This window comes from Achroia grisella, unplaced genomic scaffold (genome assembly GCF_030625045.1).
Source record: "Achroia grisella isolate CSIRO2021 unplaced genomic scaffold, CSIRO_AGI_Agris_v1 utg517, whole genome shotgun sequence".
NCBI lineage: Eukaryota > Metazoa > Arthropoda > Insecta > Lepidoptera > Pyralidae > Achroia > Achroia grisella.
Genome location: NW_026712910.1, coordinates 1,128,675 through 1,145,952, shown reverse-complemented (window position 1 = coordinate 1,145,952; position 17,278 = coordinate 1,128,675). Strand labels below are relative to the sequence as shown.

General features: G+C 33.3%; 2 protein-coding genes across 3 annotated transcripts; one reads left to right on the top strand and one right to left on the bottom strand.

Moving 5' to 3' along the window:
* Positions 1–755: 755 nt before the first annotated feature.
* On the top strand, positions 756–9,598 carry LOC131847259 (cell division cycle and apoptosis regulator protein 1-like). The gene is made up of 15 exons (XM_059196783.1): positions 756–1,464; positions 1,816–1,964; positions 2,330–2,555; positions 2,839–3,125; positions 3,495–3,759; positions 4,068–4,224; positions 4,385–4,722; positions 4,916–5,086; positions 5,549–5,785; positions 6,163–6,398; positions 6,742–6,844; positions 6,938–7,052; positions 7,754–7,989; positions 8,861–8,976; positions 9,228–9,598. Exons 1-15 carry the CDS (start codon positions 808–810, stop codon positions 9,421–9,423), a joined length of 3,489 nt encoding a protein of 1,162 aa, XP_059052766.1. The 5' UTR covers positions 756–807; the 3' UTR covers positions 9,424–9,598.
* A 966-nt stretch (positions 9,599–10,564) lies between these two features.
* Positions 10,565–17,232, bottom strand: LOC131847258 (abl interactor 2). 2 transcript variants are annotated; one of them, XM_059196781.1, is made up of 9 exons: positions 17,013–17,232; positions 15,865–16,304; positions 15,155–15,343; positions 14,429–14,553; positions 14,172–14,244; positions 13,746–13,813; positions 13,061–13,186; positions 12,407–12,503; positions 10,565–11,833 (listed from the first exon to the last, which is right to left on the bottom strand). In XM_059196781.1, the coding sequence occupies exons 2-9, from the start codon at positions 16,295–16,297 to the stop codon at positions 11,670–11,672; spliced, it is 1,275 nt and encodes a 424-aa protein (XP_059052764.1). In that variant the 5' UTR covers positions 16,298–16,304; positions 17,013–17,232; the 3' UTR covers positions 10,565–11,669. The 2 variants fall into 2 exon arrangements, with proteins under 2 accessions (XP_059052764.1, XP_059052765.1); XM_059196782.1 differs by having other exon boundaries at positions 12,407–12,485.
* Positions 17,233–17,278: the final 46 nt, after the last annotated feature.

Below are 17,278 nucleotides of genomic sequence, written 5' to 3'. Positions count from 1 at the left end.
ATACATTTCTTCTCATCCTTTTATTGACTGATTATTATAAACACGTACGGAAGTTATGGTGCATATATCTACCCAGTCCCACAATAGTTTCCAAAGAGTAAAGTAAATGTACCAAAAGGGTAGCTTCTGTGCTTGTAAAGAGAGAATGGTTATATTATACTGCGTACACGGTTATCCAAATATAATTCTCTATGGTTTCAGAAGGCGTACATATTAGTGTTACTATAAGTATGTAATATTATATTATCTGTGCTACAAGCTTTCTTATTATTGAAACTAGTACAAAAATTAATGTTTAATTATAAATTTTATGTTATTCAGAAAATTAACGTAAAATCAAATCATTCATCTTCATCCATGAAGATAAATGATTTGATTTTAAAATGACTATTAGTTAACATCATTAAGAACATGAAGTAGTTTTTTTTAAATAGGAAAATTGCACATGGATATGTTTTGTTAGATTAATAGCATGCTAAAAATATGTTAGTAACTGCCAATATTTATTAATTCTAATAATAGATTTTCACATCGTTTCCAAATTAAGATCGATCGGGTATTTCATAATAGTCACACTGATCGTTTACACCACTTCGGTTCCGGTCATAGACATTCTGATCTATATTTCCGGTAGCCAAGCTATCCTATAGACTATAGGCGTCAATGTGTTCTGTGTAGTATTGTCTATTTGTGTTATTTTCCAAGTAAATTTTAGTTTATAACTATTTTATTGATTCTATTTTATGCTCTATAATATTAATTTAAAATTTAATTTAGAACTAATACCGACAAATAGTGTATTTAAGTATGCAAAGCGGTAGCGGCACAAAAAACCCACCATGGGCGCGTTCAAACGTAAATACAAACATAACCGGTATTAATCCACAAATTATGGATCCAAATACGATGATGACTCAACAAGGCATGATGCCATTCCAGCAAACACAGGCAGTGTTCAATCCAAGTATTATGCAGGCACAAAGTGGAATGGCAATGCCGATGGCTGGACAAATGCAAATGAACCAAATGGCTCAAGGACAAATGTATCCCGGTAATGTTGTGGCGTATCCTACACCACGTGCTATGAATCCTGGTATCTACCAAAACGCCCAATCAAATACAACTCAATCTAATGCTGAACAACGTGTTTTTACTGGTATTATTACAAAGACTCATAATGACTTCGGCTTTGTTGACCATGATGTTTTCTATCAAACTTCTGTTTGTGCTAAAGGTATTATACCGAAAGTTAATGACAGAGTTCTTGTTGAAGCTACGTATAACCCTAATATGCCCTTTAAATGGAATGCAACTCGTGTCCAAGTATTGCCAAGTGTGCCTAGTGGGCCCAGCAACCCGAAAAGTAATCCACCCAAGTCAAACACTTACAATGCTGTACCACCACCTGCTAAGAAATCTTCTCTACCTAGACGAGATGATAGACCTTCACGAAGGGATGATAGGGTATGTTGTAATTTTTTTAATTTGTTTCATTTTCTATAATCTTAATGTCTACATAAAGTAATGATGCACTAAGTAGTATTTTCATCACAATGTTATTATAACTGTACATGGAATGGAGTATACAATATCTTTAATTTTGAATACATTTTGATGTTTTTTGTATCAAGATAATTTATTTTAGTGTGTGTTCCATATTAAATGCTAAAGATTATTGGTTTGTTGTATGTTGATTTTTTTTGTTCAACAAGATCTGTTTATTTTGTCTACATTTTAATTTTTATAGACTTTCTGCTATTGAAAGATACAGTTATTAAGATATGAAAAACAAACAATCATTATTTTTTAATTCAGAAACGTTCAAGGACAAGAAGTAGATCACGATCTAGAGGAAGACGTGATAGTCGTAGTCGCAGAGATTCTCCACCCAGAAAGAGGCCTGTAGTTCACCAGCCATCTCCTATCAAATATGTTGTTCGAGTGCCACGGATGCCACTAGATATGTTCGTGTCTCATTTTTTAATTAAAAATGCTGAATACTTTAACAATACTACTAAAAATAGTGCCTTTTTTAAATGCTTTAAATCTTTAAATGCTATTCCTATTGTAGTTAATTGAAATCTATACAAATAAGTATATTTCAAATGTTTGTTTGTGGTTTCAAATTAACAGCTTTTACTAAATGTATGTCAGACTGTCTGTTTGTTCTTGTTCTCTCTAAAATATCTATACTGATTTTGATGGAATTTCTACTCTAGTTGCAGATAACACATAATGAGTAATGTGGTACTAGTTACATACATATAACAAAAGAAAAGAAAAAATAAAAAACGATTATTAATAATTCAATATATTTATACATTTACAGACAAAAAATGGATGTGCCTGCTTTAGGTCAACGCTATACAAATTTATATATACCATCAGATCTCTTTAACACCCATGTAAAATGGGGAGAAACATTTCCACCACAGACACCATTTTCGATAAACAATCCATGTTCATATCACATAATGAGTAGGGAGACTGATACTCCTCTTCCAAATGATGCTGTGTTGGAACCACCAGATGCTGATTATAAATTTTCTGCAAAGGTAAGAACAATGATGATTTAACAATAAATTTGTACAATTTGTCAAATTCAATTACATATTCAAATTTATCACATACAGGATATCAAGTTAATAAAAATTTGATCACACTATAATTGATGTGGTGTACAACTTTCATATATTGAATTATTATTAACCATTTCATTTATTATATCTAAACAATCCATTTTTGTCATTCAGTATAAAAAAAATATGATTAGCTATTACTATTAATTTTCAATTCTTATTACAAGCTTTTGGTTATATGAGATGTAATTTTTTTAAGGTCATGTTAATTAGCATGCCTACACTGGAATCTCTGTATCAAAAATGTGGACTTACTAAGGATGAAAAAGACAAGCGAACCATTAAAACTCATATTCATCCAACGAGGTTAATCAAATTTCTAGTGGGTCAAAAAGGAAAAGGAGGTGAAAACTTTGCCATTGGTGGACCATGGAGCCCTTCATTAGATGGTGAAAATCCTCAAAGTGACCCTAGAGTTCTTGTTAAAACTGCAATTCGCACTTGTAAAGCCCTCACTGGCATAGACCTCTCCTCATGTACACAGTGGTAAGTATTATTTTGTGTTGATTGGCGAACATCCTGACCCTGACTGGAGTTGTGTATTTCTGACATAAATCAAAAGTTTCTTGTTCATATTAAATCATTACATAATAATGTATATTTTTTGGAAACTTTTGCTTTTTGTTGTTTGTAATGGTCATGGTACAGCACACATTCATGATGTGAGAGTATAGAGGCGACTGTACATCGTCTAAGGCGCAATCGTTTAGCAGCAGCATTGATGTACCAGTCTTCCAATAGAGCTGTCTATTGACTCTCGTACCGGATGTGTCGTGTCCATGTAAGCAGTTGGGCGGCCCGCGCGAACAAGTGCGCTAGTGAGTATATCCCATTATATCTGTATTACCCGCGCAGGTACCGAATGGTGGAGTTTTACTACTGGCGCGAGGGCAGCGGCGGCAACAAGTCACGGCTCGAGTGTGTGGTGTTGTTCCTGCCAGATGTGTGGTCTGCGCAGCCATCGCGTATCGAGTGGACCAACGTTCAGGACCAGTATAAAACAGCCTACGAGAACGCTCTGAGAAAACTCGACGGCAAGGAACCAGAGCCTGTCGACAAGGAACCAGCCCAACAGTCTGCAGAGGCGGAAACCGGCGACGCGGCGAACAAATCCCAAATTGTTTGTTCCCAGTTTTCTTTCGTTAAGTTTCCAGCTGCGTGTGCTACTAAATAGATGAAGATCACCGCGACTGCGCTGCTTTGACTGGTCCCAGAGGATGTCTTGCAGACATCTGTTGAAACTATTTTAATTTAATAATATCTAATTATATAATGTTTTCTGTTCAATTCCCAATGAGTTCGTTTAAAAGTTTTTAGTCAGGTAGTTTAATTGGTAGAATTTCATTAATTATTAATATATCTGGCCCATCATGAATACATTTTTGCAGATATATGATAATACTAATAAAGACGAAATGTATTTTACAGGAAAATACAGATGGCAATGTTAGTACAATAACAATAGACGAAAATGATGATGAAGAAGAAAAACCGGAACCATCACATTATTCTAAAATTGATCTAAGAACAATAAAAGTTGATCAACTGAGACAAGAGCTTAGGGCTCGAAACGTCAGCTGCAAAGGTAATATATATATTTTTCTTCATAGTAGTTATTCTTTGATTGATAGACCAACAACCGATAAAATTTGTTCTCTGAACAAAAGAAGTGGTTATTTTGGGATTTATATTTGTTAAATGGATTGTATTTACTATTGAAATTACTAATTAAATATTACGTTTAGGTTTACGTGCACAACTTGTGTCTCGTTTATCAAAACTCATAAAAGCAGAAGAAGAAAAAGAATCCAAAAATGAAGATGTTATGGTGTTGGAAGATGATGAGCAAGTTCAAGATGTTGAAGTTCAAGAAGAAAAAATTGAAATTAATGATGATGATAAAAATGTATCAACAGTAGATGCTAATGAGGAAGCTAATGATCCCATTATCATTGAAGATAAAGTAGAAGAGAAAAATGAAGACAAGATATCAGAAAAGGAAGAAAAAAAGGTAGAAAAAGAAGAAAAGATCGAGAAAGAAGAGAAGAAATCAGAAAAGGAGCTTGAAGAAGAAAAACGAAAAGTATGAATATTTTCTGGTTTAATCTGTTTCCAATATGTTTTTCAAATTATATTACATAATCATTGTACTTTTTTATAGCATATTATTATTAAAACTCTCAACATTTCGCCTTACATATAGGAACTATATTTGAACATTTAAAAGTTTGTTATGGAAGAATGATTGACTACTGACCTATATGTGTTTTTTTCAGGTGGATAGAGAAAAACAACTCTTAAAAAGTCGTTACGAAATGCCATCTGTACCACACATAATGGTACATCCTTCGGCGACTGCAAAGGGTGGCAAATTTAATTGTAATGTTGCTACACTTTCATTATTACTTGACTATCGAGTCACTGATAACAAGGAGCATAGTTTTGAGGTAAAGGCAATTTTAAAAATATCTAAATAGAAAATATTTTTTTTACTGTAATTTCCTTGCTTAATGTACCTGTACTTGGAATCAGTATATGTCAGTCCTTTTTCATTTCATCTTCAATCCCATTGAAGTGTCATAATTTTGAGGGTACTTCAAACTTCAGCAAGTGCTGTAATAAACATCATGTATATGTGGCAGATCATCATATTGACATCTATAAATCAAAATGCGATCAGTGTGGATACCCTGCAGCCAAGTAGCAGTCTCATCATTAGTCAGTGAAAGCCAAATGTAGGAAGGCCACATGTGTCACTTATTATTATTATAGTTTCAAAATCACATCATTGAATCAATTCTATCTAAAAGTTCATTATGATATTTACATTTTTAATGTATCTACATTATATTAAATAAGTGAATATAAAAATGAACTTTTAACCTGAAAATATTGTTATTTATTTACAGTTATTTGTGTTTGCTGAGCTTTTTAATGAAATGCTTATGCGTGATTTTGGATTCTACATATATAAAACCTTATACACATTACCTGAAAAAACTGAAGATATCAAGGAAGGTAGTGAAAAATCAGTTGACAAGAAAGAAGATAAGAAATCGGACAGTGACAAAAAGGAGGAGAAAAAGGACGACAAAAAAGATGATAAACGAGATGAACGACGGGATTCACGAAGGCGTGATAGACGTGTAAGTAATTATTCTGATTTGTACCAAACTATTACAGTTTTAACACCGCTTTGACTTGAAATAGATCAGTGTGAGTTGATTATTAATATTAAAAACTATAATACAGATGTATAGATGACAGACATATGTAAGATGGATTAGAGGTTGTTTGAATATTTAGTATATTTCACCCACAAAGTATGGGCTCATTTCACATTTATTATACAGATCATATCCCATCTTAATATATATAATAAATGTTACTAAAACTGACGCGGGCAGCGTCGGAGAATAGATCTAGTTTTAAATAATATACATTTAGACAATATAATGAAATATTGTGGATAACTATTGCACTATTATTTCCTTTAAAGTGAATCGTGATAATGTTGTCACAGGACTCGCGCAGTGATGATGAACGTAGTACGTCGCCGAGGCGGCGCGGACGCGGCGTTGAATTACCACCCGATCCTTACTTACTTCTCTCTCTCGTGTACTTCGACACTGGTCGTGGTGGAATCATCTCCAAGAAAGATCTCCAGAGTCTGTTTATGAGTCTCGGTTTGGCACTGTCTAGGTCTCAAATACGCTCCTTGCTGGATAAAGTGTGCATCAAAGACGTATTCAGCTATAAGTGAGTAAGATGGTTTTAATTTTCTTTCAAATAATTTTAAATGTATGTATTTTTTATGATTAGCAAGTTTTGAACGTTTTGATTACCTTTTTACAATCAATAGTGTTTACTATCAGAGTAATGTCATCATGTCTTAAGTTTAGAGCTTAATATATCAAATAAATGTCTTGCCAAATATCTCATATAATATTTTCATTTATTTTTCTACAAAATTGATACTGTACGCTTTTTGCTCAAACATGTTTATTAATTAGTTCCTGTTTTTATTGTACAGACACAATAAAAACGGCGAAACTAATAATAAATAAATCTGCATAGTAATTTATTTATTTTACATTTACAGAAATCTTGTCCAAGCAATCAAAGATATATCATCTGGCACCACCGATGGTATTCAGGACTTGCCACTTGATGGTTCTGTAACTACCGCCGAGGTTCCGCCTCAAGTAAGCATATTCATTTATTGTGTACATTAACTTAAATTTATATATATATAACAATTAAATTATACAATATTTTTTTATAAATAATTTTTACAGGTTACAGAATTAGAAGCTGCCATAGCAGCAGGCAATCGAGACCTATTGCCCATATTAAACAGACCTGATGAAAATGGAACAACAACTAGTGAAACAAAAGATATTAGCGATACAGGTACAACCAATAATATTTAATATCTTTTGACTTTAATATAAAGTATTTCATTTCATGTAAGCTTTGATATTCCAATAATTATTTGTGTACTATTGGAATATTATTGAATATAAAATACAATTAGGACTAGAACACATTATATATCTTTTATCTTATCTATCTGTAATAGAAGTGGCAAAACGACTCTATTCATAACAAGTTGATCTTTGCCGTAGATATATATCAGGAGTAGCAAAGTAGTAATGTATACATTATTTTCGTATTTAGAGACGCGGAATATCGCATATCGTTCATTAGTTTCTTTTACACGTACGCTCTTTCACGCAAAAAAGAATGTGTATGTAATAATTAAATAATATTACAAAATAAATAAGGAAAATAAAATTAAAAACAAACTGACATGACTTGAAGCACTCGCGGAAGAATTATCACAACAAATACTAAAATCGTATCACACGATTGCGCGTGCAAGCTTTGCCACGCGCTCCTGATCGCGCTTGAAAATGTCATGTGAAGGCAGCACAATAGCAATTGTATCCGCTCGAGAACCCCTGTCTCCCGCCAGGCGTGGTGGTGCACAAGTCGCGTCACAAAAAAATAGTAAAATACAATCACATAATATTGCGCTTTCCCGCGCTAAATGACGCGTGAAAGAATGTGTCGTGCGAAGGCAGCATAATAGCAGTCGTTCTGTCCGCCAGGCGTGGTGGTGTACAAGTCGCGCGTGGTGGACGTGGGCGCGCTGGTGGCGGCGGAGGCGCGCGGGGCGGCGCAGCGCGCGCGGCTCGAGGCGGCGCTGGAGGGCGCGCGCGCCGCGCTGCGGGCCGCCCGCGCCGCCGCCGCGCACACGCAGCAGGCCGAGCGCGGCGCGCAGACGCAGCTCTCGGACCTCACCGCCAGCCTCGCCGCCGCGCGCGCGCGCATCGCCTCGCTCACGGTCAGTACCCACGACCGCTTCGACTCGATTGTTACGAGTTACTCTAGACCAGTATTTCTCAACCTTTTTTTAATTCGATCGCTCACTTGAGGAACTTAAATGATAGGTTTTAGGAACGAATTTCTGGGAAATCGTTAGCGAAACAGTAAGTAAATTTTTAAAATATATGAATAACAGAATTTCAAGGTCCAAATTATTTTTAATAAAGATTTTTCTATTATCATTTATTATTTTAATTTAATAAGATACTTGCTATTTATGCTTGCTGCACAGATATTTTGTAGTAGTCTCCAATTTAGTGAGCTTCAGTCTCAAGTCTCCATATTGTGTTGTATCCAGCCAATCTCTTTTTTTTACCATATGAAGCGAAATTGTACCTAATAATTGTTTACCGTAATTATTTAAGAATTTTTTTATTAATTTAGGCACCGATATCGTTGTGTCGAGTTCGTTTTCGAAATGCCCCTCTCAACAATCAAATTGAACTCCTGACGTACTGGGACAGACATTTCTACAGTCTGTCTCGGTTACGTGTGTATTGCATGCAACCACGTGCCTAAATATCATCATCAATGTCCGTTTGCTTGTGGATCATCTACCGCTGATCCACAAGCAAACGGACATTTATATGTTGCTTAACTAGGCGTATATAGGCTCTCGTTCAAATCCTTCAAAGTCGAGATTTCGCTCATTAGCAGCACACAATGGCTTTCTGTATGAAACAATACGAGATCTTACAGATGATAAAGCGGACGCGATATTACAGACAGATACATTATTAAATGCATTCCTTGTACAGGAACATTACACTCCAAGATGAGAAACTGATTTTGTCATATCATAATGTTGATTGTCTCATTTTCTTCTACAGGCGAGCTCAAAAATATTTCACTCTGCATTGAAGAGTATTCAGACGAAAGTGGAAGCAGTTGTCAACATCAAATATGAAGATGATGATGTTATCGAGATTGTGAATGGACCAGTAAAGTAAGTTTTATTTTTAATATCATTGTATTAAACCAAAATGACTGAATATGGGATGACATCAGACAATGATCATTTACACAAGAAGAGACTACTGTCAACAAGAGTACCAAGTTTTGTTTGGCACATTATGGAATCTTATCTATATGTACTAATATTTCAGTGTGTATTCAATATTATATTATTATCATTGACTTCGACATTGTAAATAGTTGTAGTAGACCACAATTCTTATTAAAAAGTTTTCTTTATAGAGAAAAAGAAGCAAAGAAAGATGTAACAGAGGAGAAGGAAAATCCTGCAGGTAATGATGAAGATGCAAACATTGAAGGTAATGAGAAAATAGACTGTTCTGAGACCAAGAAGGTAAATGATGATTCACAAGAAGTAAAAGAGAGTAAAGAAAATGATAACACAGCAGCGGAAATGGACATAGATGATAAAGAATAAAACTTAAAATATTACATGCTAAATATGTATGTAATGTGATAATTTGTAGTATAAGTTGATATATTTGAGTGATTGAGACCACACAATTAGTTTTATTATATTCACAAAACTACTTTAGTATAAGTTTTACTAGTTTTGGTAAAGTTTATAATTACCTGTGTACAATTTGTACACATAATTGATACACACACTTCTAATACAACTTAGTGTACAATAGATACAAGTTGCTAAAAAATTTTTATGGGGATAAGGAATTGATTGGTCTACAAATATGAGACTTTGTAAACAAGGGACAAATTGCATTACATAACACATGATTCATTAAGACCCAAGAACAGTTAGGTTATGTGGACAAATTGTTTCTTGATTGCGCAATCCTTAATGTATTTTGTCAATTTTTTAACTATCTTTTGTATAATTGTTGTATGAATTATTCAAGATCAATAAATGAATGAGAGGAAGGTGATGTCCTAGTGGTTTAAGTTAAAGTTCTGTAATAGCATGTTAATGCAATAAAAACAGACAAAAATACTAATACGTCGTTTTATTTAAAAACCAGTCGATATATAGCTAAAATACATGTGAAGCTTACATTGGAACTATATAAATAATAATGTAAACTTACTGCCTATTTTAAATTTATAGGTTAACAAAGATAATAAGTTCGTAAAGGATATAGTTTTCGTAATAAATTTTATTCCCTACAAATAATTATATTAACGGAATACATCTAATGATATAAATGCATATAAAATAGTAAACTTGGATAAAATAGCAATATTATAATAAAATCTATAATCCACCGGATGTGACAGGATAAACATGGCACAAGTTTTAGTTATTATGTGTTCAATGACTGAACACTTGACAAAAAGGCCAATCATACCTATAATTTTCAATTCAAAAATTTACATTATCATGCACCATATGATATCATCATATGGTGCATGATAATGTAAAACTGTCAAACCAAAGAGACTATATTTATTGTATATTTTATTAAAAAATAATAATCAATAAAAAATAACATACAATATCGTCTTATGAACAAGCATATATGTAATAAATAACCGTGTATTAGGTATTATAATATTTTTATAATGGAATTTAGATCTGATCTGATAATCATGATCATCTGATGTTTCTCTAAATAACATCTTGGAACAATAATTATGATTATTATTTTTTCCTTACTGGCCGTCAAATGAATTGACGTTGCTAAGAAACTGCATTTAGAGATGGCCATTATTATTATTAAAATATCTGCTTCCTTAACTTAAAATAGATTTATATGAATATTATTACTAGTATGTCTAATGTGGAGAAATAATATCTACTATTTTCGTTTTATCATACTTATATCCTACATTTTTAAATATAGTAATAACAAATGCTGTTTACACGGACATTGAAATTTCCACAGAACATTAAAAAATCCAATATACAATGGCTACTTCTTAATAAGGGATTAACAAGTAAACTGTCTTTTCATAGTTTTGTTCGCTTTTTACAGCATGGAATACATAAAAATGTCTTAATATAAAGTATAATAGTACTTAATAATTCCAGATCTGCAATAATATTCTGTTATTAACTGTATAGAACATCACATCTAAATTCTACATGAAAACTGTAATGTATATTTTGTACAAAGTCATTTATTCAAGCTGTCTAGAATAGCAATCTTTGTAAGCTGTGTTTCCGTTTATAGTGAAGTTACGCAGTGGAATTATAAGGTATGATCTTAGTTATCCATGGTACTCTTCATGTCTTGCTAACACATATCACTGTAAAAGCAAGGAAGGTGACGGCCCACCTGACAGTATGTATACTAGTAACCGTAGTCTATAGACATGAAGAGCACTACGCGAATCACATTTTCATGACGCCTAATGCTGTCTTTCCGGAGAACTATAATTTATGCTGGAGGCTACTATAATTTAACCTCCCTTTTCTTCACTCTTGAAGCGAAACACAATTTACAAAGCGAGCTGGTTGACAGCTGTAATAGGTGACACTATTATTGATAGGTATTTATGCAAACAATTTTTAATAAAGCCTACTACGGTAAAATTATTATAAGCAATGATTGCCACTATTAGATGGGTCATCAGTTACATTAACACCACCATTGTCAAAATTTCGAAACAAATGCCGCCAAATTTAGACGTTACTTTAACAAAACAGCATAGCAGATCCAGCATTTCAATTTCTACAGTTGTCATCCGCATCATTATCGTGTTGTATTACACGCAAGGTTCAACGTAGTTTCCTGGAAACAGACCAGTGACGCCATCCATAACTCCTTCCCACCAGCCATCATCATTCTTCTTGAGCACATATATAACTGCGCTCTCTTGGAACGACAACTCGTCTTCCTTGTCGGCATAGTAGTCGTATATGGCAACCACTAGAAACGATTTCATAGAATATTAAAATTTATGTATTTAGTTATTATGCTGTCAGACAAATTTACACATTTGTACATTGTACTATTACATAATACACTCAGAGAACTAGTATTGAGAACAATAAACGGCTATAATATTTATGTTTGTAAACCGATTGAAATGAAACAAACATTAAATGTACGCGAAACTGATCCATCTGGGAAAAACACATTTAAATTAAGAAAGCTGAACCTGAAATTTGCGTGCACTAATTCATAAATAAACAAATATTCTATAAACTTCAGTCATCTCTAATATAACTGATGAGATGTGTACAAATAGATTTTAAAATAAGAGACAATAATTTGTTCTAACAAAATACAACTTAAATTTAAAATAATTATTCAATATTTCATAATAAATAATCAAAAACCGTCAGCTACGCAATTCTATGGCTTGGTTCAAATTGTTTACGAAAAATTATAGTTTTTTCATTACATCTTGCACATATATTTGCTATAGTAATCTATTCTAGAAAAGTTGAATAATATGAGTACAGAGACTAAGATTATGAGTTGTTTATTATATTATACCTTTCTCGATGTAGTTCTTTGGCACCCAACCAGGCAAGTCCTCTTCATCCGGCACAATCGCAGGCACAGCACTAGTATACTGTACACCCATTTTATTCTGGATTCAATAACATTATAATATCTAAGCTAACACTAAAACATACAGGATAGGAATAGATGAATAGTTATATATACAATAATACTTAATAAAAAAAAACAACTATCATCGCTTCCTCATTAATCAAGATACCACCACAACCTATGATTAAGAACAGAACATACACAAAACCTACATTATCGGCAAAATCACAATTACAAATGTATTGTTCATAATTTTGTGTGATAATATCATTTTGGGTTGTTGTAACAATTACATAAAAGTTAATTAACAACGATTGTGTAACTTTAGAATTTATAGTATTCTACAAGTATGGTACTTCTATAAGTTAATGTAAATATTTCTTTTAAGTATAAAAAATCTCTAGTTTAGATCTTAGACTATAAGTTAGTTTTAGGAACCAAGAGGTTATCCCTCCAGTTACTCGAGGGTTGAAGCCATTGGACCGGGGCAAAGAGGCTCGCCGCGATACCTCAACTATCACCCACTCTAGAGGGACTAGTCAGGCCAGTGTCAGTAAGATCAGAACTTTAGAAGTTTATATTTAGACTACATACATTGAGATGATGCGGCCGACCGAATGCGTCGTGAGTGAGTTCGTCATCCATGGGGGGAGGTGGTAGCGGCGGCGACACTGAACCACCCCGTGCCGACCCTCCACCGGCAGATGACGAAGATCCACGCTGAACAAATATTATTATTTTAGTTAGGTACAGAATGTTATACCGGCCAAGCAACGGCACATATTACTCGTATGATCGACTGCTAGCGACATTTGCGTTCTTATGTATCCGACATTTTAAAAATCAAATAAATATGATTTTTAGCTAACAGTCTAGATTAAATGGGCAGAGATGAACAGGCTGCACAACTGCAGGGATCGGGCAATTTAAGATTCTCTCGACTTAATAGATGTGCCATACAGGGACTAGCGGATAGATTCGCAGCACCTGAGAGCAGACTCATTGCAGCTGCATTATGAATTTAAAGGAATGCAAACAATTTAAGAAAAAGTACCATCAGATTGGACTATTGTATAAAAAAAATCAGACTGCCTTATTCAAAAACAGAATTAGCAGTATTCAAAAACAAAAAAAATGCTTTCTTAAATATAGTCCGCCATATACTCTATTTTTGTGTATTGAAGTTAAATAAATAAATGATCCATAAACGCGGAACTTCCTAGTAAAATTACAGGTTATATGAGTAATAAGAGTAAATGATATGAATATATAATTATACCTGTCCAGGTAGACTCATCGAATGTTGGCTGTGTTCACCATCCGACCCGATCAGGGGTGACGGGGGAGCTGAAAGATTCATCACAATGAGGAATATAATAATTCATCAAAATCAATACATATGTATATATGTTGATTATGATGAATTATTATATATATATGACATTATATAATATTATTATATATGTCAATCTATAAAGTTATCCCATTTTCAGGTATTATAATAATACTAGCTGACCCACGGTTCTTCGTCGGCATCACACTTGCTTGACTTTTATTATATTTTCCCCAATTTATATAATATTATTTTAAAATTATAGCCTGTGTTATTCTGATGTATAAGCTATATTACTGTAATTTCACCAAAATCCATTCAGTAGTTATTGCATGTAATAGTAGTAAGATTTTTATTTAACTATATACATACGTGGCATACTGGAATGCATATCCTGTTGAGAGTAGCTTGGGGATTGATGCTGATTAGGATGCACCATGCCCACCTAAAATTACAAAAATATTATACAACCAATTATAATAAATGAAGGTACATTTATTTTACAGTCAAATCACTATTGTTCTAATTGTAGTTAAGGCAATCTTATAATTTTGTATCGATATTATAAACAAGGTGAATCGATTTTTTTTAGATTAAAATATAAACAATATGTGATATAGCATGCTGACCTGTGGTTGTGTGACTGGCAGCGTGGAGTATCCCGGGGGGCGACGCGGATAGTTCGGCGCGTAGTGAGAGGGTACCTGTGGCGGAGCTACCGCCGGCGGCGTACGGTACTCACGCGATGACTTCCCTGCAACACATTGTGTTAATTTAAAATTGAAATATAATGCTCTAAAATAAAAGTTACATATTTTGGTATGAAAATTATATCAACTTTATACAAGTTTACTTGCAAAGGGATATCAATTCTATTTTTATCTAAAATGGACACATTTAGTCTTTCATTTGGGCCATTTTCTGTTAGTATAACCCTTCCTACAGACCCTGAATACTTAGTAGTATCATGGTTATATAAATGTAGTATAATGGTAGTGTTATGAGTTTTCGCCACAAGTGTGCACCATGGGGTGTGGTGTATATAGTCTTATGAAAAAGTCTGGAGTTACAAATTACAAATATATCAACATTGGACTGGATAACTGAGAGGCTGGGAAATGCAGTAGGTATGCAATGTGATGCAATATGGTTGTTCTTATACTGTGTATATGTGCATAGCACACCTACACCAGAAATTTTTAATACTGCATATTATGTTAGACTCACCCCTTGTATTGTTGATATACATATATACATATTATACTTGCATTATATATATTATAGTTGACATACATATTACAGAATATATATATTTACATAAATGTGGTATAATCAATGTATAAGGTTTTGATTACCAAGAGTTCCACGCCCAAGAGTCCCAGTGTTGGCACCAGATGAAGATCTGACTGCTGCAGGTGGAGTTGGGGGTTTTGTGGTTGGTGCTGGTAGAGGTGCAGGGCCTGGAGCAGAAACCGAACGGCGTCCACGGGGTGTACCCGTGATTCCACTACTCCAACGGGCCCCATGCCCAATGTCATCAAGTGCTGGAATGATTATTAATATCTTATTATTTATATTCCGTGAAAAGATATTATAATATAAATAAGAACTCATGTGTTAATATACTAAAATGATGCTTAAATAATACTAATATTTCAATGTAGAAGTAAATCATTAGTGATTGATGAGAATGATTGCCTCATATTTAATTCAACATCTTCCAGTACTGCATCAGCAATATATATACTATTTTACATCACTATACATAACAAAAGCTGTCTTTTCATTGTATAAGGGAAATGTATAACAATAATACAAATTCAATAGGTAGTCAAATAATAATGTCAAATTAGACATTTATATTATACTAGCTACTCGCCCTGGCATCAAGTAGGTGTATATCTACTATACAAATAAACCTCTTGAATCACTGCTAAAAACTGCATTTATATCTTATCGGATTTCAATGTAGTTTTTATATACAGTTTTATAATGTAATAATAATGCAGACAACAAAAGAGGCTTCATTTTGTACTATGTAAAGACAAGAAATTTAAAGACATACCTGTATAATCAATAGCTTTTCTGATATATTTAATTGGTTTTTCAGGATTAGCTGGTGCAATAATTTTGTACTGTCTATTTGTTACTTTATTAGCAGTCAGAACACCTATCTCCCTCCGTGCCACTTTCTCTTTGTGAATAGAAACCGTTTGAGCGATGTGATTCATTTGACCTTCCATTTCTGCTAATTGCATGGTTTGAAACTCTAGTAATTGTAAGAAATTGTATGCCAGTGTGTTTATCTGGTAAGCAACACTAGCCAGAGACTGGGTTGTGTAATTTTTTGTGCTTTCTAAAGCCAATCTCTTATTGTCAACCTGGAAATAATTAGCTTCACAGTATTCTGCAACCCGTTCCAGATTTGCATGGCTATCTGTGAGATGATTGCGCCCTTCCGGGATATCTGTCTGTAGTAATGCTGCTAACTCAGCCATTATAATACTGAAATGAAAATAAAGACAAGTGTAATGCACTTTTGTAAGAAACAAATTTGATGCTGCATCCTTATAAAGTCAATAATAATTTTTCTGAAGAGCACAACTGCTCAATTATGTAAAATAGTTTTAGATTAACTTTTAATTTAATTATTTCTATGACAAACCCATAAAATGCTTATTTATAAAAAAAAGTGTTAAATATTTTAATCATATAAGTAAATATGTTTACCAGGATGTTAGGGACCTCCATACCCATAACCGAAATTATCGGATATACTCGTAACCATAACCGAATCCGAAATAAAAGTTTCAGATAATATCGAATATAGGCGGAGCCTAATAAAGACACGTTATGTAGCCATTTTATTAGCTATTTGTATTATACTTTTGAAATTCCTTAAAAAGTTAAAATCCATAACCGAAATTATCCGAAACTAACGGATAATCCGAAATAATTTCATATCCGCATCCGTATCCGGTATAATAATAATTTCCATATCCGAAACCTATCCGTATCAGAAATTTCATATCCATAACATCCTTGGTGTTTACTGTTTAACGTTGTTCAAAAAAGTCATAACTTGTAAGTTATATTACATTTATTAAACGGATTAAAACAGATCACCAGAAAAAATAAATTAATACTTAATATATTGATAAGTATATGCTGTGCTGATATAGAGAAAAAAATAAAATGTGCAAAGATCTTTACCTTGTATTTTAGCACAGGAACACCCTTTATGATTCACGGGAGTTTTAATAGTAGAGTATGAGTTATGGGTTTTGTGCTTGGCGGTAATTCAATTATAATAATGTACAAGACGATTTTGCAAGTAATAAATCCTAATTGTTACAGTATATATTAATGAGAGATGAACGATCCAAATTAAAATTATTATTTCAATTGAGGATTGAATAGCTACAAAATAACAATGATATTTTGACTTCATTCAGAAAAATGGTTCAATTCGCCGTCAT